Source organism: Canis aureus, chromosome 8, assembly GCF_053574225.1.
Source record: "Canis aureus isolate CA01 chromosome 8, VMU_Caureus_v.1.0, whole genome shotgun sequence".
Taxonomy (NCBI): Eukaryota; Metazoa; Chordata; class Mammalia; order Carnivora; family Canidae; genus Canis; species Canis aureus.
In genome coordinates, this window is record NC_135618.1 from 37,765,913 (window position 1) to 37,789,261 (window position 23,349).

The 23,349-nt window shown below is 66.4% G+C and overlaps 4 protein-coding genes across 17 annotated transcripts; 1 reads left to right on the forward strand and 3 right to left on the reverse strand.

Moving 5' to 3' along the window:
- Positions 1–909: 909 nt before the first annotated feature.
- Positions 910–3,330, forward strand: STUB1 (STIP1 homology and U-box containing protein 1). The gene is made up of 7 exons (XM_077905982.1): positions 910–1,199; positions 1,756–1,954; positions 2,047–2,212; positions 2,422–2,509; positions 2,628–2,684; positions 2,765–2,881; positions 2,959–3,330. The coding sequence occupies exons 1-7, from the start codon at positions 1,041–1,043 to the stop codon at positions 3,082–3,084; spliced, it is 912 nt and encodes a 303-aa protein (XP_077762108.1). The 5' UTR covers positions 910–1,040; the 3' UTR covers positions 3,085–3,330.
- Positions 2,282–5,044, reverse strand: JMJD8 (jumonji domain containing 8). 9 transcript variants are annotated; one of them, XM_077905973.1, is made up of 10 exons: positions 4,777–4,917; positions 4,593–4,691; positions 4,442–4,490; positions 4,266–4,362; positions 4,112–4,180; positions 3,897–4,016; positions 3,744–3,811; positions 3,534–3,668; positions 3,379–3,459; positions 2,282–2,785 (listed from the first exon to the last, which is right to left on the reverse strand). In XM_077905973.1, the coding sequence occupies exons 1-9, from the start codon at positions 4,869–4,871 to the stop codon at positions 3,379–3,381; spliced, it is 813 nt and encodes a 270-aa protein (XP_077762099.1). In that variant the 5' UTR covers positions 4,872–4,917; the 3' UTR covers positions 2,282–2,785. The 9 variants fall into 9 exon arrangements, with proteins under 9 accessions (XP_077762099.1, XP_077762102.1, XP_077762100.1 ...); XM_077905976.1 differs by having other exon boundaries at positions 3,363–3,459; XM_077905974.1 differs by having other exon boundaries at positions 2,282–2,847; positions 3,363–3,459.
- A 32-nt stretch (positions 5,045–5,076) lies between these two features.
- Positions 5,077–9,666, reverse strand: WDR24 (WD repeat domain 24). Of its 5 annotated transcripts, none has more exons than XM_077905969.1 (9): positions 8,906–9,666; positions 8,144–8,407; positions 7,865–8,042; positions 7,053–7,725; positions 6,391–6,509; positions 6,193–6,314; positions 5,996–6,100; positions 5,573–5,659; positions 5,077–5,487 (listed from the first exon to the last, which is right to left on the reverse strand). In XM_077905969.1, the coding sequence occupies exons 1-9, from the start codon at positions 9,384–9,386 to the stop codon at positions 5,306–5,308; spliced, it is 2,211 nt and encodes a 736-aa protein (XP_077762095.1). In that variant the 5' UTR covers positions 9,387–9,666; the 3' UTR covers positions 5,077–5,305. The 5 variants fall into 5 exon arrangements, with proteins under 5 accessions (XP_077762095.1, XP_077762093.1, XP_077762092.1 ...); XM_077905967.1 differs by having other exon boundaries at positions 5,577–5,659; positions 8,906–9,665; XM_077905966.1 differs by having other exon boundaries at positions 5,573–5,917; positions 8,906–9,664.
- A 1,934-nt stretch (positions 9,667–11,600) lies between these two features.
- Positions 11,601–22,846, reverse strand: FBXL16 (F-box and leucine rich repeat protein 16). 2 transcript variants are annotated; one of them, XM_077905970.1, is made up of 6 exons: positions 22,521–22,846; positions 15,418–16,076; positions 14,233–14,741; positions 13,849–13,936; positions 13,537–13,600; positions 11,601–13,426 (listed from the first exon to the last, which is right to left on the reverse strand). In XM_077905970.1, the coding sequence occupies exons 2-6, from the start codon at positions 16,060–16,062 to the stop codon at positions 13,278–13,280; spliced, it is 1,455 nt and encodes a 484-aa protein (XP_077762096.1). In that variant the 5' UTR covers positions 16,063–16,076; positions 22,521–22,846; the 3' UTR covers positions 11,601–13,277. The 2 variants fall into 2 exon arrangements, with proteins under 2 accessions (XP_077762096.1, XP_077762097.1); XM_077905971.1 differs by having other exon boundaries at positions 13,849–13,933; positions 22,521–22,845.
- Positions 22,847–23,349: the final 503 nt, after the last annotated feature.

A 23,349-nucleotide genomic window follows, 5' to 3' on the forward strand; every position in this document is an offset into this window, starting at 1 on the left:
GCCGGTCGCCCGCCCTCCGAGAACCCTGTGGCCCGGGCCCAGCAGGGTTCAGCCAGCCTGGCTTCTCTGCGCTTCTGGGCCGGCGCGGTGTCCTTGCGGGTGGCCAGGCTGGGGCGGGTCCCACGCGGGGAGGGGTCCCGGGCCTGAGGTCCCGCCCGGGCGGGGACAGAGGGGGGCGGGGGCCCGGGCCCAGGCCATGCGGCGCTCGGGCCGGCTCTGCCTGCCGCATGCACCCCGCCTCCCCAGGGCCGCGGGCGGCGGGCGCGCGGCGGCCTCGGAGCTCCTGCAGCCGGGGCTCGAGCCTCGCCAGCGTCTGGGCAGGCGGCTCCCGCGCACCCCCGGGGTCACGGCCACGGGCCCCCCGGCAGGCGACGACACTCACCAGCCGGGCCGAGGTGGGCTGGGCGGGATGGGTGGGGGAACCTCACCCGGAGCCCCGCCCGGAAGCCCCGCCCCCGCTTCCACGCCGGCGGCCACGTGCTCCTCCGCTCCGCCCCCGGTGGCCGCGGGGAGCCCTCTGGGGCCTGGGGAGGGCGGCGACGGAGCCTCGGGCAGCGGGGTTCGGCCGTCCTGCCACCAATCCAGAGCTTCCAGCCGTCCCTGGCGGCCGCGGCACCTCCCCGTGCGGCGCCAGGACCGCAGCCCCGCGGCCCTCAAGGCCCCACGGCCGCGCAGCCAGCCGGCGGCCGCCTAGTCCGCGCGGGGCGGGGCCTCGGCGGGGCGGGGCCTCGGCGGGGCGGGGCCTCGGCGGGGCGGGGCCGCGCTTGTCGCTGTCCCGGACGTCCGACGTCGCGGGTCGCGTTCCCTCGAGCGCATGCGCCCAGTCGGTCCCGCCCCCCCTTGCCTCCGCGGCCCGTCGGACGCAGGCGCGCCCCCGCCCGTGCCGCTGGCCCCGCCCCGCGCGGCCGGAAGTTCCGGTGGCGGATCGCTGGACCGGGCCCGAGCGGATCGCGGGCTCGGGCTGCGGGCTCGGGCTGCGGGCGCAGGGCGGGCCAGACGCGGAGCCTGGGAGCGAAGCCCGGGCTGTGCCGCGCGGCGCTATGAAGGGCAAGGAGGAGAAAGAGGGCGGCGCGCGGCTGGGCGCCGGCGGCGGAAGCCCCGAAAAGAGCCCGAGCGCGCAGGAGCTCAAGGAGCAGGGCAACCGGCTCTTCGTGGGCCGCAAGTACCCGGAGGCGGCGGCCTGCTACGGCCGCGCCATCGTGAGTGCGCCCGCGCCGGGGGAGGGGGCCGGCGTCCGGGCGGGGGAGTGGGCGGGGCCCGGCTCGCGGCCCCGCGTCCTCCCCGGAGCCCCTGCCCCGCCGCTCCCGCCGGACCCTCGGGGCGGTCTTGGTTCGCCCGCGGGGGCGTTTGGGCCCCGAGAACTCGGTGCTGATCATGTTCCAGTCGAGCCAAGGCCGCGCGGTTCTCGAGCCAGTGCTGGTTGCTGGAGGGGCGGGTGGGAGCTTGAGGGGTGCTCGAGGCCCCAGGCCGGGACCAGGGTTCCTGTCCCTTGAGAAGCCCAGGCCCGAAGCTGGGGCTCTCCTCAGGTCCGGGAACCTCACCTTTACAAAACCTCCTGGGAGCCCCGAGAGGGTGGGCTAGCGCAGGCCTGAGGACCGGGAGTTCACTCTACAGCCCTAGCTGAGCAGAGGCTTCCAAGCTGAGAAATTTCTAGTGTCTGGATTTTAGCCACGGGCTCCCAGACCAGGACAGGGCCTAGGACAGGGCCCACGGAGCTTTTTCCCTCATGCTGGCTGGCCTGGCCTTGGTCCCCAGACCCGGAATCCTCTGGTGGCCGTGTACTACACCAACCGGGCGTTGTGCTATCTGAAGATGCAGCAGCATGAGCAGGCCCTGGCTGACTGCCGGCGGGCTCTGGAACTGGACGGGCAGTCTGTGAAGGCACACTTCTTCCTGGGGCAGTGCCAGCTAGAGATGGAGAGCTATGATGAGGCCATCGCCAACCTGCAGCGAGGTGGGCCTACAGGTTGTCAGGGGACGGCGGGGGCGCCTGGGACCAGGTGGATGGACTGGCCAGAAGGTGACCTGAAGCCCCTGTTCCCCCAGCCTACAACCTTGCCAAGGAGCAGCGGCTCAACTTCGGGGATGATATCCCTAGTGCTCTGCGCATCGCCAAGAAGAAGCGTTGGAACAGCATCGAGGAGCGGCGCATCCACCAGGAGAATGAGCTGCACTCCTACCTCACTCGGCTTATTGTGGCCGAGCGGGAGAGGTGGGCTGTGGTAGCGGCAGGCTCCAGGGCCCCACCCACCCCCAAGGCAGCACTCTGGGGTTAACTGAGTCAAGAACACAAGTGTTTATTGAAGGCCAGCACTGGCGAGCAGTTGGAGGGAAGAGAGACCTGAACAAGCCTGAGGTTGGGGTGGAGTGTGATCTCTTCTGGCCAGACCCATTCCTGACTAGCTCCTGGTCGACCCCCAGGGAGCTAGAAGAATGCCAGCGGAACCACGAGGGTGATGAGGATGATGGCCACGTCCGGGCCCAGCAGGCCTGCATCGAGGCCAAGCACGTGAGGGTGCCCCAGCCCACGTGTGGATGTGTGCGTGTTTGCGTGCCTGTGACTGGAGGGTGCCCGGGGGAGGGGGAAGGGGCATTTGGCCCACGCGTAGCTGCTTGGTTCTCCGCAGGACAAGTACTTAGCAGACATGGATGAGCTTTTCTCCCAGGTGGACGAGAAGAGAAAGGTAAGCTGTCTGTCCTCTGGGTAGCAGGAATCGGAGCCGGGTCCCCATTCTGGTGCCTGACCTGACTCCATGTGCTACAGAAGCGAGACATCCCGGACTACCTGTGTGGCAAGATCAGCTTCGAGCTTATGCGGGAGCCGTGCATCACGCCTAGTGGCATCACCTACGACCGCAAGGACATTGAGGAACACCTGCAGGTGAGAGCCAACAAGAGTGGGGAGCAGGGCCCGTAACCACTGAGCACTTTCTGATCTGCTGTCACTGCACACTGCAGCGTGTGGGCCACTTTGACCCTGTCACCCGGAGCCCCCTGACCCAGGAACAGCTCATCCCCAACCTGGCCATGAAAGAGGTCATTGATGCATTCATCTCCGAGAACGGCTGGGTGGAGGACTACTGAGGCCAGGCGAGTGCCAGAGCTGCCTGCCTTGCCTAGTACCCTGGCCCAGGTGGGCCTTGGGGCAGTAGCTCCCAGTCCCTGTACATAGTTTGTGTTCCTAGATCCCTGCCCTGGTGTCCCTTATCCCACCCTCATCAGTTCTGCTGCTGGACCATGAGCCCCACCTCCACCCCCTTCTGGGCCAGAAACAGCAGGTGAGGGTGGGCTGCTGCCACCACTGTCCTGTAATAAAACCTGTGAGCACTATAGGGGTGTGTGCTGGTGTGTGCTGGGCTCACCAGCCGCCCACTCTACCTAGCCGAGGAAAGTAGAGATAAAAACACTGGTGTCCAGGTTGAGCGTAGCATGCCACCACCGGTCAGGGAAATACAGCACCTGGTGGAGGGTGGGGCACAAGGATTAGCTGGTGGCGTGTGATCCAGCCTGACCACTTCCTGCCACCTACTGACCTCACCAGCCTGGACGGTGCACTCCAGGGGCCTCTCAGATGGTGCCAGGGTTGGGTACACGTCCTGAAGCCAGGCCAGTGTGGTTTTGTTGGGGTGGAACTCAGGTGTCTTCTCAGGGGGATACAGGAACCAGCGCTGAGGGTGAGATCAGCCCGTCACTCCATGTTGGCAGGCAGTAAGCCCCTAGCCGCAGCCCCGGCCCGTGCTGACCTTGCGGCCGTAGATCACCTCTGAGAACCCGGGCCCGTGCCAGTGGAAGGGCACCCCAGAACCAGCTCCTGTGGGGTCAGTTAGGAGCACTTGCTGACGCAACCCCACCTGACGCATCCCCTTCCTCCGGCATGCCACGTGCAGGGTACCCACCTGCGATTCCAAAGCTGTAGGCAGCAGTGGTACCTAGCAGACTAAACGGAGGCGGGGAGTAGTGCTGGAAGAGTGAGGCCCATTCGCTGAAATCATTGTCCCCGAAGAAGTACAAGGTGTCTGCCAACACAGAACATAGGAGGCGCCCGGGTCTCAGCACCTGTGCTTGTCCACATGCCCCCAGCCCAGCCCACGGCCAACCAGGTGTTACTCACCGTTGCCCAGGGAGCTAGGGTCCTGGGGATGCAGTAGGTGCTCCACGTAGTCCTGGAAGGGCAGGTCCACTGTAGGAAAGGGCCTGGTCAGGACTGGCCGAGACCGCCTGCAAGTGCCGGCAAGCAGGTGGGGCGGCGGCGCGCGGCAGCTCACCTTTCCGGTAGGAATAGGTATTGGCGGTGCTCAGCCGGACCACGGTGTCCCCGAACGAGGCCAGCAGCCGTTCTCGGGAGCACAGGGCCCGGAAGCGCTGGGGTGGGGTGGGGTGGGGAGAAGATTCAAGGGCGGGCCGGCGCGGGTGGAGAGGCCGGGCGGGGCGCTGCACTCACCGAGTTGTCCGTGAGCCGCTGCAGGATGACGGGCCTGGAGAAGGCGTACCTGGAGGGGCGGGGCCGCAGCGGGTCGCACCGGCTCGGGGGAGGGGCGCGGGGGCCGGGCGGAGGGGCCGGGGCGGGAGGCGGGTGTGGGGGCTGCACGTACTGCTGCACGAACTCGGCGTAGCTGAGGTCCGCCCGGCGCTCCACGGCGCAGCGCTCTTCCTCCGCCACGGCGGCCGGGGCCCCGGGCCCGCGCCTCTGCCTACGGGCACGGCCGTCAGCGCCCCGCCGCCCCCCCAACCCGGCCGGCCGCCCGCGGGTCCCGGCCGCCCGCCCGCGCCGCTCACCACCCTCCGTCGCCCGTGTCCCCGGCGCCGCGCAGCACCGGCGCCGCCAGCGTCCAGACCGCCAACAGCAGCAGTGGCCGCGCCCCCGGCGCCATGAGCCCGCCGCCGCAAAGCCTGCCGGGAGCTTCGTTGTCGTGGCAACAGCGCCCGGCCCGCCCCGGAAGCAGCTCCTTTGACCCGCCCCGGAAGGCGGAGCGGCCGCCGCGGGTTCCCATGGCGACGACGCCGCCCACCCAGCAGAGCCGCCCAGCATCGAGCTGGCGGCACGAGCGCACGCGCGGGTGACGGGCGGCCTCACACTGCGGCTCCTGCTTCCTTTATTTGGTCCCCACGCCCAGCGCCTCCCGCCCGCGGCGGTCAGGAGTACTCGCACAGGTGGCCGCAGCCCGCCGGGCAGTGCGAGCTGCCCTCCAGCCACTTCATGATGTGCTGCAGGTGGCCGCCGTGACTGCAGCCCTGGCACCACACGAACAGCCCCTTGACCACGTGGTGGCACACGGCGCACATACTGGCGCAGCGGTGGCAGCGGTCACAGACCCAGCCGCGGCTGCTCATGGGCCGCTTGCAGTGGCTGCAGTTGACATGCAGGGTGGTGGACGCCTGGTTGAGGCAGCTGATGGCGCGGCTGGTGCTGAGCTTCACCACCTGGTTGGACACGTTCCAGAGGCAGAAGCGCTGCAGCAAGTCGATGTAGGACGTGTACCAGTGCTCCTGGGGCGGCGGGAGGGAAGGAGGCCGGAGGTCAGTGCGCCGGCGGCCCTGGGGTGGCAGGGACGCCCTCCCCAGACCCACTCACCCACCTGGGTCTGCTCGTCGATGTCCTTGCGCACTCGTTCGCCCAGCACGATGAGCACGGACACGGCCATCTGCACGTCACCCTGCTCTGCATAGAAGCGCAGCATGTCACACACCAGGGCGCTGAAGAAGTCGGGCGGCAGGCGGCTGTCGTAGAGCGCGTGCGAGATGGAGATGAGCGAGAAGGAGGAGTCCACGGGCACCATGGAGGCTGCATCAGCCTCACTGCCGCTGACGTGGGGCGAGTCAGCCTTGTCCTGCAGGTGCTCGGGCCCCGGCGGAGTGTCCACAATCTCATGGCGTAGCGGGAAGGCCTCCTGCGGCAGCACGTACTCGGGCTCCTCCGCTGAAGGCAGGGTCAGGGAAGGCAGGGTCTGAGCCTCCCGCCCCACCTCCCAACCCCACTTCCCCAGCGCCCACTCACCATGTGCATGTTCTGGCTCCAACAGGTACAGCTCGTCCTCTTCGCCCTCCACGTCACCCAGCAGATAATCCGCAGGCACGTCGCTGCCCTCTGTCTCTTCGTTATCTGCCCATAGGGGAAAGGGTGTTCCAGAGGAGCTGATTCTGGGAGGCCCCAGCCCTACTCCCACCAGTGCCCTGTCCACCCCCGCAGCCTACCCTCATTGGTGAGGAGTGTGGCTGAGGAGTCCAGCAGCACTGTGTCGCTCCGTGTGTCACCCTTGCTACGGTCCAGTCTGGTCTCACTGCCCAACCCTGGCGCCATATCCTTCAGGTTGAAACTGGGGGCAGGGAAGGCCAGTGGGTAGATGGGCTCCAACAGCCCACCCTTAGGGCGGAGCCACCCCAGATGGCTACCTGTTCATGAGTGGCAAGCCGCAAGAGCTGCCCTTGCCCACGCTGTGGTTGAGGTTGGTGGCAGACGCCAGGCCAGGGCTACAGTAGATGATCCGCAGCATGGTCCAGGTCTGTGCTACCTAGGGGAGGATGCCAGGCACTCACCGGGGGCCTGGGTCCCTGGCACCCCATCTAGCACCCTCCACTCCCACCTGGATGGAACCACAAACTGTCAGGTTCTGCTGCCCCAAGCACCCAATGTACTGGCCCACTCCAGCTGGGGAACTGAAGCCTGTGCCAAAGACAAAAATCCTAGTCTCGATCCTACGAGGGGATAAGCAGAAGCAGAAACTGGAGGCAGTCAACATGCAAATCGGTCTGTGGTCCCAGGAAAACAATGAGAAAAGCCATGTCGACCTCTGCAGGATCAGACATCTTGAAAAATCCAAAAGCAAAAATGAGCCACAAGCGGGGCTGGAACACTAACCCCCCAGACCTGCACCCTAAGGATGCACCGCCATCGGGTCCGCTCCAGGCCAGCGGGTATCCTCGGTTACCAGGGTGGTGGCTGGTGGTGGCAGCCACCATGCTGAGCGATAAACACAGGGCAGGGTCCGGGTATAGCAGTTGGGGGAGCCCCCAAGGTCACAGGCCCTGGGACCCTCTCAGGCCACACTGCCTACCTGGTTGCGGCCAAGCTCCCGAGCCACTTTCGCATTGTGGTCACAGAGCTCAGCCAGAGGCCGGCCAGCCAGGGCATAACGTTCGGCGGTGTCCACGAACCAGCTCATGCTGCCACTGCCAGGCTCTATCTCAAAGACACTGAGGGCACTGGACGCGAGGCCCACGAAAGGCTCGGAAGGGTCCAGTTTACGCTTGAAGAAGATGGGGTGGCGCCGATCACCGGCATAGGGCTTGCGCCCAGACTCGGTGGCCACTAGGCTCTCCTTGGCAGCAAAGGCCAGGTCCCCAAAGAGACCATAGCAGAGGCCCTCGGGGTTGGCGCGCTCAACAGGCTGGCTGGCGTCACGGAACAGGTGCTGGCACAGCGTGCTGTCCTTAGAGCCAGAGAGCAGGAAGGAGGGGTCGTGTGGGTGACGCCAAGCAATGCCTGTTGTGACATCTCGGTGCTCCTCAAACATGGCAGCTGGGACGAAAGGCCGGCGCACGTCCCACACGTAGATGTTATGGTCCACCATCATGGAGCAGGTGGCCAGGTGGTGGCGGCACTCAGGCCGCCACTTTACGCGGGCCACTGAGGCAATGGTTTGCACACAGTGCACCTCCTTGGCACGGTGCGTGGTCATGTCCCAGACCTTCACCATCTTGTCACGCCCACCTGTGGCCAGCCAGCCCCTACAATAAGTCAGTGAAACCCTCAGTATCCTCTCCGGGGGTGGGAGGCCTCCCCACTCTGCCTCACAGGTCTGGAGGCAGCCGCCCCACGAGCCCACCCATCCCACCCTGCTGCCTGTGCCCCCACCCCACGCCACACCTGTCCTCAGGGTGCCAGTCGCAGCAGAAGACAGGCCCGTTGTGGGCCGTGAACATCCTCTCACAGCGGTCAGGCCGGCGAATGTCCCAGAGCTGCACGTTGCCATTCTCGAAGGTGGAGGCGAAGGTGAAGTAGTCCCGGATGCTGAACTGGACATCACGCACGCTCTCAGACTGGCCTGTGGAGAGGACGTCGATGGAGGGAGAGGGTGAGGGGGCTCCAGCAGAGAGAGCAGCCAAGGGTGGAGCCTTGCAATGACTGTGGACTAATGTCACATGCCTGCCCGTGGTCCAGACGGGGAGGCCTCCAAGGTGGCGTGGACACCCCTGAGCCTGCCTGGCGGGGTGGTGGGGAGAGGCCTCACAGAGATGTGGTCGATAGGCCAGGGGCAGGATGCCAGGCATCGCGTGGTTTGTGAACCTGTAATGTGGACCTCGGTTTCCCCTGGATCACGCATCTGATGTTGGTCCTTGCAGAGCTGCGGCGGGGCTTCGGGGCACTGAGCACACAGGAAGCTGGCTGCGCTCAGCTGTACGCACTCCTCTGAGGGAGGCCCAGGGAGGTCCGGGTGAGGCTGCCCCGGCTTCTGCTCCAACCCTCCAGCTTGCACTGGCGCTGCTGGGTCAGCCCCACGGGACCGCACACCTTAAAGGTCCGTGTCCCCCACCCCCAGCCCCGGGACCAGCACACCGAGCACCCTCGAGGCCTCCATCTTTCCCACAGCACAAGTAGCTCAGCGCCAGCCTCAGGAGGCCCCCAGGTCTGAGGCTTCCAGGCTATGCTCCGTTTGGTCTCTTCAAGGTGGGCAAGGGATCAGGGGCTCGAGCCCAGCTGTGGAGGAGCTTGGGCTGCTGGGAAAAGAAGTGTGAGGACAGGCACCCCCCCCCCAAACCCCCAGCCTTCCTGGTGCGCTTCCTGCGGCCGGGTGGTCCTGCCGCTGGTGCCCGCCCGCCCGCCCTGCTGACCCGCGCGCACGCCCCGCGCCGCTCCCGGGCTCGTCCCAGGCCGTCTGGGGCACACGAGGTCGCCTGCAGGGCTCACCCGAGAAGGTGCTCACGGAGTCCTTCCTGCGGAGGTCGAAACACTTCATGAAGCCATCCTGGGAACCGCTGAGCAGCACGTGTGCCTCGGTGGGGTGGAAGCAGACTTTGTTCACCGTGCGCTTGTGCTCTGTGAACAGCTGGTCCTGCTTGTTGCGCGACGGCCGGCCCAGGTTCCAGGTGACCACCACGCCGTTGGTGGCCGCCGTGGCCAGCAGGTTCTCATCCATCTGGTGCCAGACGACGTCCGCGCAGCTCAGGTTGAGCGAGGGCTTGCGGCCCACACGCAGGTTCAGCTTCTCCACGAACTGCTCGTCCTCGATGGCGTAGATCTTGAAGATGCTGCGGCCGGCCACCACCACCTGGGCCGCGTCTCTGCACACGCTGATGGCGTTGGCCGGAGCGTCCAGGTGGCAGTGCATGGTGCGGCCGGTCAGCGCGCCGCCGCCCAGGGCCGTGCTCACCCGGGACATCTTCTCCATGGCTGCTCGGCCGAGGCCTGTGCGCCCCGAGCTCCCCGGCAGCTCAGTCGGGGGGGGGGCATGGGCCCCGCGGCCCGGTGCTCAGGGGTCCCCCGGCCGCTCACGCCCCTCGAGGACGCGACATGGCGCCCGCACAGGGCGCGCCGGGGCCTGCGGGGAGAGCCAGGGGGCCGCACGCGGGGAGCGGAGGTCGCGGGCGCCAGGCCAGCCGGTCGGACGAGCCCCTGCCGCCGCCGGCTCCACAACCATTTCCCAAAAGTGCCGGGCCGCCCGACCGGAAGCGCCGCGCCGGAAACAGCTCCGCGAGCCGGAAGTGGCCCCCCCGCCGGCCTCCCGGCAGAAGCGGGGCCCGCGGCACGAAGGTTCCGGGCCGGGAGCGGCGCTGGGGGAGGGGCGGGGCGGTCCCGGCGAGGCGAGGCAAGGCGGCCCCTCCCGCCGCACAGTCCCACCGCCGGTGCCCGCGTGTCCCCCGGCAGGCCCCGCCCCTGCAGTCGCCGCCGCGGGCCCCCGCCCCCGGCCCCCGGTACCCGGTTCCCGCCGCTCGGCGAACCAGCCCCCCCGGCCCGCCGCCGGGTTGTCAAAGCGCGCCCGTCGTCACCGAGCTGACGGGGAGCCGCCGGGTCACAGCCCCCGTAGGGCTGCGCCTGCCTCCCGGCCTGGGTGGCAGCTTGTCCTCGGTCGGCCTGTCCGTCCTCCGCCTGTCGGTTTCCGGCCTGTCCGTCCCCCGCCTGCCCGTCCCCCGCCTGTCCGTCCTCCGCCTGTCCTCACTCTGTCCGTCCTCCACCTGTCCGTCCTCCACCTGTCCGTCCCCCGCCTGTCCGTCCCCCGCCTGTGCGTCCTCCGCCTGTCTGTCCCCGGCCTGTCCGTCCTCCACCTGTCTGTCCCCCACCTGTCTGTCCTCCACCTGTCCTCACTCTGTCGGTCCTCCGCCTGTGTGTCCTCCGACTGTCCATCCCCGCCTGTCCGTCCTCGGCCTGTCCGTCCCCTGCCTGTCCATCCTCCACCTGTCCGTCATCCGCCTGTCCTCACTCTGTCTGTCCCCCGCCTGTCCGTCCCCCGCTTGTCCGTCCCCCGCCTGTCCGCCCCCGGCCTGTCTGTTCTCCGCCTGTCCGTCCTCCGCCTGTCCATCCTCCACCTGTCCTCACTCTGTCCGTCCTCGGACTGTCCATCCTCCGCCTGTCCGTCCCCTGCCTGTCCATCACCGGCCTGTCCGTCCCCTGCCTGTCCGTCCTCCGCCTGTGTGTCCTCCGCCTGTCCATCCCCGGCCTGTCCGTCCTCCACCTGTCCATCCTCCACCTGTCCTCACTCTGTCCGTCCTCGGACTGTCCATCCTCCGCCTGTCCGTCCCCTGCCTGTCCATCACCGGCCTGTCCGTCCCCTGCCTGTCCGTCCTCCGCCTGTGCGTCCTCCGCCTGTCCGTCCCCCGCCTGTCCATCACCGGCCTATCCGTCCTCCGCCTGTCTGTCCCCCGCCTGTCTGTCACCAGCCTGTCCGTCACCGGCCTGTCCGTCACCCGCCTGTCCATCCCCGACCTGTCCATCACCAGCCTGTCCGTCCCCGGCCTGTCCGTCCTCCACCTGTCTGTCCTCCGCCTGTACGTCCTCCGCCTGTCTGTCCTCTACCTGTCCTCACTCCGTCCTCCGCCTGTCTGTCCTCCGCCTGTCCGTCCTCCGCCTGTGTCCTCCGCCTGTCCGTCCTCCTCCTGTCCTTGCTGTGCGTTAGGAGGTTAGGGCGTCCCTGCTGCTCGCCTAGGCTGTCCCCGTCGCACCGACAGCACCCATCCTTGCCCTTCTGGAGGGTCAGCTAGATCCTAGATAGCGTTGCTCGAAGACTTTTGTTTTTAAAGACTTGATTTACTTGAGAGAGAGCAGGTGCGCACAAGCGGGGGCCGGGGGGGGGAAGCAGGCTACCAGCTGGAGCCCAGGACTTCGGGACCATGGCCTGAGCCAGAGGCACACGCTTCACTGACTGGGTTCCCCAGGCTCTGGAGGTTAATGTTACATGGATGACTTTAGTATCATCTGCATCCCCCATAAGCAGTAGAGGGTCAGGGACCTTCGGTGTCGGTCACTGCTGGTTCCAGTCGGGTAGGCGGCCCCTGCCTCTGTGGCGGAAGGAACCAGTAGGTCTGCTGAGCTCCGAGGTGCACAAGCCTCTCAGGGCAGGGATTCCCCACCCGCCATGGTGTGATGACCTAAAACCAACTCAGACGCGTGTTTTTACAACTTTTTTAATATATATTTTTATAAACAGGTCACGTGATAAAATAGCACAAGAAACACTTACCAAATATAAGGTTATATCTTCCGCATATACAGGAGAATGAGGTCGTTATGTACAATAAGAAAATGATTTTAGGGGTTGGTTGGTTTTGTTTGTTTTCCTCTCTCCCCTTAATTTTTCCTCCTACAGTCGTTCGAAATATCACAGCTTCAGTTGCATTAATACTTTGGACAAATGGACAGCTGCCTCCTCCCACTAGGGAGGCGTGAGGAGGAGGCGCTGAAGAAACTGGCTCCGACCCTCAGCCCCGCAGCCCCCGCGGGGCATGCCGGGGCGGGGAAATCTTTGGGCTGCTGAACCGCGTCCGCTTCAACAGCATCTCTCGCTCGCTCACTCGCGCTCTCACTCTCTCGCTCGCTCTCTCACTCTCTGGCTCTCTGGAAACTGGTTACTTTCTTCCAACCATATGGGGGGGGGTGTCCCAAGATTGGGTGTGGGCACTGTACTTCCTGGGGCTCAAGGTGGAGATGGAAAGGGGTCCCAGCCCCCTCCTCAGCAGTTGCCAAGCTGTGCCAGCATCCCCCAGGACCTCCGTATGTCTTGGGATTGGACGGAACACGGCCAGAGCCCACTTGGACAGGCAGAGGGCTGGGGAGCTGGGGAGGGGGTGGGCGCTCTCTCCTCGGGGTGCTGGAGTTGCTGGGGGGGGCACAGGTCCTGAGCCCCGGCCGGGGCCCACCTTCCCGGCTGCCCCCGACAGGCCTACCCGGGTACCGTGTGGCACTCGGCAGGCTGGCCCAGCCGGCTGCGGGGCTGTGCTGCGGGGTCCCCTCGGGACTGCCTACAGGGCCTGGGTTGCTCCAGCTTGGGGTCTCTGGAGGCAGTGGTACCCCCGGCGCCCCCACCAGGGTGGCCCCACGCCACAGCCCGCTCGGCCGTGTCGGGTGTACCCAAACCGGTCAGCCAGTGTGTCCCTCCCGCCAACGCGGTTGTCCCCTGGCATGGCCGAGGGCCTGTGGGCCTGCAGCTGGGGGCGAGGAGAGCGGGGACCGCCTCCTACAGCTGCCGGGACAAGGGGAGGGCCATGGGGTCAGGCTGCCATGAGGTGGGGCAGGGGTGGGTGGGACTTGGGCTCCTTGGCGGGCCATGGCTTTGGCGAGGCCTGTTCCCCCTCTCACTCCTCCGAGGGCAGCAGGCATGGAAAATGCGGGAAGCCCTTGGGGCTCTTCGGGCCCCTGTGTCCTGGGGGGCCCAGCTCCCCTCGGTCCCTCTGGGCCCTGCCCGAGATGGGGGGACAGCGAGGAGACACAGAGCGCGGTGCGGCGGAGAAGGCAGTGGGGAGGCCACCGGAGAGCTCAGAGCACCCCCCGGGGCCGAGCCGGGCCCCCTAGCTCCCGGCGGGTGGACGACAGATGGAGGCGGCTGTGGTGCGGTGGAGGGCGGGCGTGCAGTGCGGGCACGAGGGGCATGCACGGAGTCCCCGAGTGTGCAGCGTGCGTGGGGCTGGGCCCGCCCGCCGTCCCCCACGCGGCGGGGCCAGGAGGGGCACGGGGCGGGCTCGTGCTGGGTCGCCGGCCTGGCGGGGCTGCGGGCGGAGGGCCCCCTGAGGGCAGGGCCGGGAGAAGGCGAGCCCGCCGCAGCGGCTTCCTGGGGGGAGCGGGGGCCGCGCTACTCGATGACGAGGCAGCGGGGCAGGTGCTGCGAGAAGTATTTGAAGAGCTCCGGAGTGGCCCCAGGGCAGTTGGTCAGCTCCAGCTCCTCCAGCTCCTGCAGCTGCACCAGGCCCGACAGCCCCGTGGTGGTCAGCAGCGGGCAGCCTGCAACGGGGTCAGGCGGGCGGTGGCTGAGCGCGGGCAACCCCACCCGAGGGCGCCGCGGGGGACTCGGCCCCAGGGCGGCGGCGCCGGAGGGGGCGCGGGGGTCTCACCTGCCAGAGACAAGAGGCGCAAACTCCTCATGGCCAGGAGGTGCTTCAGCCCGAAGTCTTGCACCTGCGGGAGGTGGGGGGTTAACGACCCTGGGGAGCTGCTGCTGGGGCCGGCGGCCTGGAGCTGCCGGAGGAGCAGGGGTTCTCGGCCTCCCGAGGAGCCGGCCAGCCGCGGGGAGTCGCCCGCTGGGTGTGCACGGATCCTGGGCTTCCTCACCTGGCCTGAGGTGGCCAGGTAGGCCCGGGCCCCTCCCCGAGGTCCCCGCCTCCCCTGGCCTACACGCGGGCTTCGGAGGTGGGCGGGGCCAGTACCTGGCAGCACCATCGCAGGTAGAGGCTGCGGAGGGACGACATGGTGGACAAATAGCTGAGGCCAGTGTCCGTGATGCGCACACACCTGCTGGGGACAACAGAGGGGCGCTGCCCACTGTCAGAAGGCCTGCCCCACTAGCTCGCACCCGTCCTCACCCCACAGCTGCTCCTCCCCCGGCGGCGCAGCCCGAACCCCCCTCCTGCGCTCTCACGACAGCCCCACCGCCCCTGTCCCAGCCCATCCCGTGTGTACGGGGCCACCTTCCCACCACGGCGCCGCCACGCCACTCTGGCTGCGGATCTGTACACTCCTCTAGAAGGTCTCGCCTGCCTCGCTCCCCGGGTCCTGCCCTCCACTGCCCCATGTGCGGGGGGCGCGCGCACCTGTCCAGCACCAGCTCCTCCAGGCGGTGCAGGTCGCAGGCCACGTACTCCAGCGCCATGTCAGTGATGCGCGGGCACCACGAGAGGTCGAGGCTGCGCAGCTTGCGCAGGTTTTCGGCCACGAGCTCGACGCCGTCGTCCGTGACCTTGGAGCAGCCAGAGAGGCTGAGCGCGGTGAGGTTGGGCAGGCTGTGCACCACATTGACCACGCCGTGGTTGGTGATCTCCCAGCAGGAGAGCAGGCGCAGCGTGTGCGTGCTGTGGCCCTGGCGGGCTGTGAAGTAGGCCAGCGCCGTGTCCGTCACGTGGTATGCCTGCAAGCTCAGCTCGGCCAGGTTGGGCAGCAGCTGCGAGATGGCCGCAATGGCATCGTCGGCCACGTTGATGCAGTCGCTGACGCTCAGCGAAGTGATGCGCGCGCTCAGGCTGGACCATAGCCCTGCCTCGGTGAAGTCATTGCAGCCCGACAGCTCGAGGCGCACGACGCCCTGCATCTGCTCCAGCATCACCTGCAGGTGGGCAGGCGGCAGGGCGTGGTGAGGATGGCAGGATAGAGGGTGGAAGGAGCCCACTGAGGGGCAGGAAGCAGTGTTCTCGAATGTAGACGTGTGTAAAACACGCATCAGGCTGCCCTGTGACAAGTGCACTTGACAACGGGTTCGTCACATTGCAGCGACGTTCTAAAAGGAGACCACAGGGGACCTGGGAGCTTGGGGCCTCCCCACCAGCAGGTGCTTGGGAGCAGTTGGCGGTAATGACTGATGGTTAGAGTCCTCGCCCTGGGGAGGGGGGTGCCCGCACCGCTGCTCCTCTGACCTGTGCACCTGCCCCTGCGGCACCCTCCCCAACCAAGGCTGGCCTCATGGGCAGGTAGGGCCCTGAGCTTGGAAGAGCCTCCCATTTGATTGATGGCTTTGATGTTGCTGTCTTGAAATTCTTAATCATCTTTGAACAAGGGACATGAACTTTCACTTTGGACTGGGTCCCCCAAATTACCTGAGCGGCCCTGCTTCCCCTCACCCCAGAGCCATGATCCTCAGGGCACCAGTGCTTCCCTCAGCTACTTTGCGCCTCATCTGCCCAGGTTCCCTCCGAGCCTCACCCCCCCCAACCAGCTCAGTTGCAGCTGCTTGGCCCTGCCCCCCGCCCCGCCCCCATCCCTTCCAGGCCAACGGTGGGGCGCACCTCCAGGCCGGCATCAGTGATGGTGGAGCGCTTGAGGCTCATGGCCTTGACCCCCTTCTTAGAGAGGGCGTAGTTGTCGATGAACTCACAGATGTCCAGGTCGGAGACGCCAACCAGGCAGAAGCCCTCAAAGCCGCGCGCAGCGAAGCCCTGCAGGTTCACAAACTCCTTCTCGCCACCGGGCAGCACATTGTAGAGCTCCTTGGCATGCAGCACAGGTGTGAGGCCCGCCCAGAACTTGGGCTGGTACAGCACACGCCGCCAGGCCTTGCACACCTGGGCCAGCACACACTTCTCACAGGCTGAGAAGTACCAGAAGAGGCCATTGAGAATCTTTTCATCTGTGGCCAGTGGTGGCCGCTCCACCGGGGGCCCGGGAACTGGGGCTGAGGCTGGTCCACCAAGGGGGAGCCCTGCTGGGGGGCACAGGCCCCCAGCCAGGGCAGCCCGTGGCAGTGGGGCAGCCAGGCTGGGTGGTGGGAGGGTGGGCGGGGGAGGTGGCTGGCAGGGGCGGTTCTTGGCAGCTGGCGTGCCCTTGGTGATACTGGCTGCACCCAGGCCGTTGGGCTGGCCCGGCAGCTTTACCAGGCCATTGCGAGGCAAGCATGGAGGCTTGGGGTCGCCGTCCACACCCGGGCTCGACATCTTCCTCGCTCGATCTGCAGACAGGGTCCAGGAGGGAGTAATGAGTCTGCTGCAGGAACAGAGCTGGGCTCCTTCCCACCCCAGGGCATCTCCTCCCGTGGCACTCCCAGAGCCACCCAACAGAAAGGACACAAGTCCATGCCACTCCTTCCCTGAGTGAGCAACAGGAGACCAGGGCTGTTCATGCCCATGACACTGCCTGAGCTGTGTGCACTGGGCTCAGCCTGTCCCCACAGATCATTTCGACACCTGGGTCCTACGGTTCCCATTTTAGAGATGAGAGAGGAGAGGCAGGCAGAGACAGACACTCGCTTGTGAGTGCTCCCCTCACCTTTACGACCCCACTGTCCACCATCAGTGCCTGCCAGGCCTACCCCTCCTAAGCAGGGACTGGAAAGCTGAGGGAGATGGTTTGGGGTGGTCTCCGGCCCCTCCACTACGGGATGCCATCCTGGCTCTCTGCAGTGGTTCCAGTACCCTGTCTGAGCTCACATACCAGCCCTGAGAATCCCAGTGGCTACTAGACATTCCATGGTTCACAATCTGCCCGAAGAAAGGGCAGAGTTTACTATGATGCCGGCACAGTGAGTCCTGGACATGTACTGTCTCTTTAATCCTCCGTCCAACCCATCTGTGGACGATGATGCTGTGATGACTGTGCCCATTGTACAGGTGAGGAAGACAAAGCAGCATGAACTGTTTGCCCAAGAGCACAGGAAGTGGTGGAGCTGAGACTTGAACCAGAGCTAGCTATGGAGGCCTATTTGTAGGGGGTTCCTCACAAGGTGGGACTGAGCCCACCCTGCGCACCCCTGGTCGGGCCTCTGAGGCTGTGAATGGATGGCAGACGGCTTTGAGTATAGACAGCCCTGGAGGGGGGAGCGGGACCCTCACAGTGCCACCATCTGCTCCACATTCACATCTTCTCCTGTCAACCCTCACTCCAGACAGCCAGCGGAAAGGCAGTGCACCCAGTGGCTCAGTCACACAGGCCCCAGGGTCACACGCCCTGGCTCTGTGGCCTCCGCGATCCACCTCCTTTCTGTGAGCCTCATTTTTCCTGACTCTGAAGCCTGAGAAGGGACGATACACCCCCACAGGACAACCTGGGAAGGGACTAAGCACGGTGCCTGGCTCACATGAGCATTTGGAAAGTGGCATGGAGGTTGCTTCTGAGCCCCATGGCCCGCCTTAGGTGAAGGTCGGGGCCACTGGGAGGAGGGAGGCGGGCTGCCCTGCCCTGCTCTACCCAGCACCATGCCCCCCACCGACTTCCACGCCCTGGACCAGGCTGGCACTCCACACCGGCGGAGGGGGTCTGCTGGAGCACGTGACCCTCGTGGCTGCCAACCCAGCTTTGGGTCCAGAGGCCTTCCTGCTCTGGCAGCAGTGAGCCTCACACTGGCACTCCATGTGGGGCGGCCCTCAGAGGACACCGCCCCCACTTCGGCTGTCCCTTTAAAGCAGCTCATGACCAGATAGTAGCAGCCTCACGCTGGCTGAAGCACGACATTCGTAACAACGTTTGCCGAATGCCCGCTGGGACAGTCATGCGCTTCGGGCTCGCGTCAGCCCCAAGTGTGCTGGCAGCGTGGGCACCACTGTGAACCCCACTTTCAGATTAGCAGCCTGAGGCTCGAAGGAGTTAGAGTTCACCCACAGTGGCGGATGGGGGGCGGTGGGCAGCCTGACACAAGTGCTGCCCCAGATCTTTTAAAACTAGTAGGTGGGAAGGAGACCATCGTGGACCAGCAGTGCCGCCTGGAGGGACAGGAGGAAGCCACGACTGGCCCCGACTTCCGGGAGCAGGGGAGAGGCAGCCCCAGCCCGAATCCGCCTCGGCCCGGAGCGCAGCACCATGGACAGCGCCCCTCGGCCCCGTGCGCGAGCTCAGGGCGGCCCGCAGCTGCACCGGGACACGGCGGGGGGGTGGGGTGGGGCCCCCGCGAACCGGCTCGGCGGGGACAGGCCCTGCAGGCGACGGGGCGGGGCGAGAAGCCGCCCTCCCCGCCAAGATCCGGAGGAGGCTGCGGAGGTGGCAGCAGGGGAGAAATAACTCAAGAGCTGTGCCGATTTAGGTTAAAGACGCTCCCAGCCACGGGTGTGCACGTGGAGAGCCTGCGCTGGGGGTGGGGGGGGTGCACGTGGATGCCCCGGGCATCTGCGGGGCTCGCTACCCCCACCCCTGCAGAGCTCACATTTGCACACGCCCACAGTCCCAGCCCCACTCTTGGGCCTCAGGGTGGAGCTGGTGGAAACAAGCCAGCGGGTGGCGAGAGCCCGTGGGAGGAGGGGCCGGGCGGACCAGGGCCTCCGCCGGGGGAGCGTGAGGGGGCCTGGCTGCCCTTGATCCGGCACCCACACCCCTGGCCCGCGGCCCTTCTGCTGTGCAGCCGAGCTGCGCTGCTCTCTGGCCTTGTCCATGGTCCTGCTGGGCTCCCACGGCCCACTCCAGCCCCAGCCTGGCAATCCCCTGCTCCTCGGCTCAGAACCCGAAAACAGCCACACCCTTGGCCCAGGGATGGGTCTTCCTGTCAGTTAGGCAAGAGGTCTCTTGGGGTGCCGGGCAAGTGCCCCTCCGCCTAGACCCACCCACCCAACCAGAAGGGCTCTGAGCCCCCAACCCTCCTGTGCTTGCTACTGCCCCACTGTCCCCAGCAGGGCTCAGAAAACCTGCCTGAAGTTTCTCGCTAGGGCAGGGCAGGGGCAGCTGCCAACCCGATGTGGACTGCCTCCTCCTTCAGGAATCAGCTCCAGGAGCTAATGCGAGGGAAAGAGGCGTTTTAAAAAGATGGCCAAACTTGCACTATTCTCAGCCTCAGCCCTGGTGTGTTGTGCCTCCGTGTGGAGCGGAATTCTGGAGGAGGTCCTCCTGGGATAGGCTGCGGGGGCTCAAGTCTCCTGGGGGGACTCCAGAACTTGGTGGCTTCCAGGCTGACAGTCTGCAGATGTCCATGCTGGGGCTTTGAAAGGAGCTGCCTCTTTGGCCGTCAAGTCACCGAGTCCTGACACCTGGCACGTCCACCTTACAGCCTCACCTCTGGCTCCTCCCCAGCCTTGGGCCTACAGTCCAGCCAGGCCCCCCGTTCTGTAGTCCTCCTCCCTGTCCCCTGCTGGCTCAAGAGGCCTTCCTGCTGCTTGCCCCTGCCAGCTCCTTCTCCGCCCTTCAGCACCAGCCCTGTCTCCCACTGTGGGGCTCCCCAGCCCTGAGAAAAGCATCTCCAGGGTCGCAGTCATTACTGCCCACCCCTCTATCTCCTCCCTTGGCTGGCTGGGGAGTTCTGGAAGACAGGCAGAACCATGGCTGAGTGGCCTCTGTGTGCTTGCTGAATGAACGAATGAATGAATGAATGAGGACTGGCAGTCAGCAGGGTCATGCGGAAAGGAGTGTGGCTGCCAGATGCCCAGGAGGCTTGGCAGAGGACAGGCCAGGTTAAGAAGAGGGCAGGTAGGGATCCCTGGGTGGCGCAGCGGTTTGGCGCCTGCCTTTGGCCCGGGGCGCGATCCTGGAGACCCGGGATCGAATCCCACATCGGGCTCCTGGTGCAGGGAGCCTGCTTCTCCCTCTGCCTGTGTCTCTGCCTCTCTCTCTTTCTCTCTGTGTGACTATCATAAATAAATAAAAAAAAAAATTTAAAAAAAAAAAAAGAAGAGGGCAGGTGGATGGTAGGGGAAGTATAGCTCAGTTTGGTGATTTTGGTTGTGACAGAGGTCACGGCCCACAGTGGAGGCGGAGATGGCCACTGGGGTTGGGTTGGTGCCACTGTCCCTGGGAAGGCTCCCAAAAACCTGGGGCTTGGGGTAGGCCTTGCAATTATTCAGACTCTTGGGAAGAGGATGGCTTACACCTCCTCGTTAGCTGAGTCCCCACTTCAGGAGTTGCAGGGTTAAGGAGGCTGGCTGCCCATTCCCCCCCTAATCTGGCCACATCCAAGGAGGGGACAGGAGCCACCAGCCACCAGGGGGGAGCTGGTCCTGCCCTGCTCTTCCCAGAACCACTCCCCTACTCCTGGGCCAAGCCCTTCCCACACTTCCTGACCACAGGTGGGGAAAGTGAGGGTCAGAGACTAAATTTTCAGAAGTTGCACAGAGTTGGGATTTGACCCCAGGACGCCCAGTCTGTCTGACTCCCAAAGACCAGACTAAGCACTGAGGTCCAGAGGGCCACCCTGGGCCTCCAGCCAGCCTGTCACTGGCCAGGTGCGCTTCCTGTGGCCTCCCTTCTGTGCCCTGTTCTGCTTCTTCAGCGCCCTGTGTCCTCCTTGGGTTGGTGGTCTGTCCCAGCCTTGTTCCTGTCAGACTCCTTCTTCCACTCCAGGGCTGCAAGCTGCATGTCCACCACCAGGACACTCTTTTTTTGGACTGCTCATGCCTAGGAAACCCCCACTCCTCACGGCTCCCAAGCCAGACATCTCTTCATCTCTGATGCTCTGTCTGGCACAGCCCACCCTGAACGCTGGATGGGTCTGGCCCCAGTAGAACCTGCACTGACTGCATCTCTCTGCCCACTGAGGGCCGTGGAGCTGGGCAGGGCGTGGGTAGTCAGAAAAATTCGCACCAGGTTGATCTGCAGTGACAGCCCCAGGGACTGGGGTGACAACCAGGGTAGCCTGGATTGAGGACAGAGTGCGGGCTGACAAACTCCATGACAAGCCCTGTGACTCAGGCACATTCATATCCCTTCCCGCCCCCAGCTCAGAGATGTTTCTGGGGTGCAGGCTGCCCCACCCGTGCACCAGGGGCTCCAGGAAGTGAGCACGTGGCCTTGGAAGAGACCAGAATTGGTGCTTCATCAGATCAAGTCCTGAGGTCAAGCACGGGGCAGCTCGGCCATGCGGGGCTGGGTGGTTTGGGGAATGGGTTTGGGCTCTTCTACTTTGAAGGATCTGAGCCCCCCCCCCACCCCAGTGCCTAGACTGGGTGCATCTAGTGCCTGCTTCTTTGGGTGGCTGCCTCAACCGCCCTCCTTCCCTGCCAAGTGAGGCGGTGTGGCCCAAGCCCACCCTCTGAGCTGGCCTGGCTAAGGCTCCTCATCTGTGGTGGGGAAGGTGCTGAACCACCCACTTACCCCACAGAGCCTTCCTTCACTGCCACCTCCACTCTCCCTCCACTCTTCCCCTCTGAGACACAGCAGCGAGCACCCACATGTGACAAGACTGCAGCGGAGCTGTGTCCCACCTTGGGGTGAGAGGTGTCCCTGGCTCTTGGCAGCACAGGCTTCCTGGGCCCGTGGCCAGCAGTCTTGATGGCCCCAGGTCCCCCCTCCCCCAGGGCTACTTGTTTTCTCATTCCTTTAGGAGATAGGACTCCCTGAAGTGCCCTGGAGGTGAGCGTGCACTGGAAGGTAGCACCTGTCCAGTGAGCCTGCCCGGCATTGCAGGCACTTAGAGACCTGCCTGGCCCAAGTGAGAGGTGGCCGAGGAAACAGGGGGCCGAGTTGTGGAGACGGAGGGCAGCTGAGTCCCGGGGTCCCCTGAGACCCGAACAGGCCACCCTGCACTGCCCACGTTTACGACTCGGGTTTGGATCTCCCTCTGCTCCCCACAGTTCCTGGTCCAGCCCCGTGGCCGCTTCCTACCAGGCCAGCAAGTGTCCATCAGGCCTCTGCTCAAAGGGGTTGGCTGAGGGAAGGGGCCTGGGAGGTGGCGGGGAGCGGGAGGGGACTGGCCGAGTGGGCAGGTGAAGCAGCATCGCCATCTGCTCTCTCTTTGGAGAGAAGGCTTCCTGTGCAGAGGCCGGGAGGGGCTAGAGGAGTGGCCACTGGGCCATGGGCTCCCTGAGGCTGCAACAGCTAGGCCTTCTTTCCTTTTGGGGTGACGGGTGGGGGCTGTCTTCCCCCGGAATCCCGGGAGGCCAGACCCCTCCCCAGCAAGCCTCATGGTGCCCATTTCCCCTTCTGAGGCCCTCCAACCTTGGCCGGTGCCGGCCCCTCCTCCAGAGCCAGGCACATGGCCAGGCTCCCCCTTTCCTCTTCTTGTCCTGCTGTGGCCTCTCCACACAGACCCAGGTGTCCAGGTCAGAGCAGCCCCCAGCCACACGTCCACCTGGCTCCTCCCTGGGGGGAACCGCATCTAACACCTGTCTCATAGGCCCAGGGCCTGCTGGCGTTGCTGCGGAGGGGAGCTCCGAGCTGCAAAGAAGCCCGGCCCGCCCCCCCCGCCCCTCCCCCCGGCCTGGTGAGCTGGGGGCCTGCGAGTCCACCTCCCCAGGGCTGGTCAGCCCTGGTCCAGCTGCTGCGGGGAGCGCGCTGCAACCGGGCGGCGCTTCGATCCGGGTCCGTGGGAGGGCCTGTCTCGGCCAGGGGCCCGGGGCCTCGGCTGGGAAGGGGCTGCGCCGGCGGGAGCCCCCGGGGCTGCTGCCTGCCCTCCCCAAGCACCCTCCCCGTCTTCATTGTGGCCGCCGCGATGGCGTGGCCTGGCCCCGTCCCAGCGCAGCCTGGTCCGGTGCGCACGCCTTACCTCGGCCCGGGCACCTGGCTCATGCCACGCCGTCCGCCGGGCGTCTTCTCGTCATGGGGAGCCCGGCATGGGCGCTGGCGGAGCGGGGCGGCGGCGGGGTGCTGGCCGGGCCGGCAGGGCCCTCCCGCGCCCCGCGCCCCGGCCTGGCCGGCCCCCGCGGCCGAGCCCGGAGAGGAGCTCCCCGGTGGGAGAGATTCGGCCGCCCCGAGCCCCCCACCGGGGAGGCCGAGGCAGTGCCCCGATAAATAAGGTCGCTTTGCAGGGAGCCGGGCGGGCACCTCCTCCCTCCCCTCGCCCTCCTCCCCGCGCTCCTCCGCGGCCGCCGGCGGCGCCGCGCGCGCCCCCCGCCCGGCTCGACGCGCCGCGCCCTCGCGCGCTCCCGGCGCCGGGAGCCAATCGGCGTGGCCAGCCCGGGCGGGGGCGCCGAGGATGCCCAGCCCCGCCCCGCCCGCCGCGCCCCGCCGCGCGCACGGCGCGCTCCCGCCCCTGCGCCGCGGGCGCCCGCGCAACCACCACCGCGCGCGGCGCGGCGGGGCGCGGCGGAGGGCGCGCGGCCGGGGGGGCGGGAGGGGGACGGGAGGGGGGGCGGGAGGGCCGGGCGCGCGCCCAGCGGGGCCCTGGGTGCCGCGGCGCATGCCCCGCCAGCTCTTTGGCGCCCGCGACCGGCCCGGGGCGCGCGGTCCGGTGGGACCGGGGCCTGGCTCCCGCGCGTCCCGACCCTTGGGTGCCACCTGCGGGGGACAGGACGGCCCAACCGTCCCCCTCCAGGCCCCTGCTCGTCACCCTCCGGGCCCTTGCATCTCCAGCGCACCTGCTGGGTGCCGGGCCC

Bases quoted from the DNA above. Each gene is read 5' to 3' on its own strand.
- STUB1 (XM_077905982.1), top strand. From the start codon at position 1,041: ATGAAGGGCAAGGAGGAGAAAGAGGGCGGCGCGCGGCTGGGCGCCGGC. The intron at 2,510-2,627 runs GTGAGGGTGCCC...GGTTCTCCGCAG, and splicing joins CCTGCATCGAGGCCAAGCAC to GACAAGTACTTAGCAGACAT. The intron at 2,882-2,958 runs GTGAGAGCCAAC...TGCACACTGCAG, and splicing joins ACATTGAGGAACACCTGCAG to CGTGTGGGCCACTTTGACCC.
- JMJD8 (XM_077905978.1), bottom strand. From the start codon at position 5,029: ATGCTGGGCGGCTCTGCTGGGTGGGCGGCGTCGTCGCCATGGGAACCC. The intron at 4,692-4,776 runs GTGAGCGGCGCG...CCGTGCCCGTAG, and splicing joins GACACGGGCGACGGAGGGTG to GCAGAGGCGCGGGCCCGGGG. The intron at 4,491-4,592 runs GTACGTGCAGCC...CCGCCCCTCCAG, and splicing joins TACGCCGAGTTCGTGCAGCA to GTACGCCTTCTCCAGGCCCG.
- WDR24 (XM_077905965.1), bottom strand. From the start codon at position 9,386: ATGGAGAAGATGTCCCGGGTGAGCACGGCCCTGGGCGGCGGCGCGCTG. The intron at 6,510-7,052 runs GTAGGCAGTGTG...ATCCTCCCCTAG, and splicing joins GGGAGCTTGGCCGCAACCAG to GTAGCACAGACCTGGACCAT. The intron at 5,488-5,576 runs GTGGGTGAGTGG...CCGCCGCCCCAG, and splicing joins ACATCGACGAGCAGACCCAG to GAGCACTGGTACACGTCCTA.
- FBXL16 (XM_077905970.1), bottom strand. From the start codon at position 16,062: ATGTCGAGCCCGGGTGTGGACGGCGACCCCAAGCCTCCATGCTTGCCT. The intron at 14,742-15,417 runs GTGCGCCCCACC...GCCCACCTGCAG, and splicing joins TCACTGATGCCGGCCTGGAG to GTGATGCTGGAGCAGATGCA. The intron at 13,427-13,536 runs GTGAGACCCCCG...ACCCCGTTGCAG, and splicing joins GCGCCTCTTGTCTCTGGCAG to GCTGCCCGCTGCTGACCACC.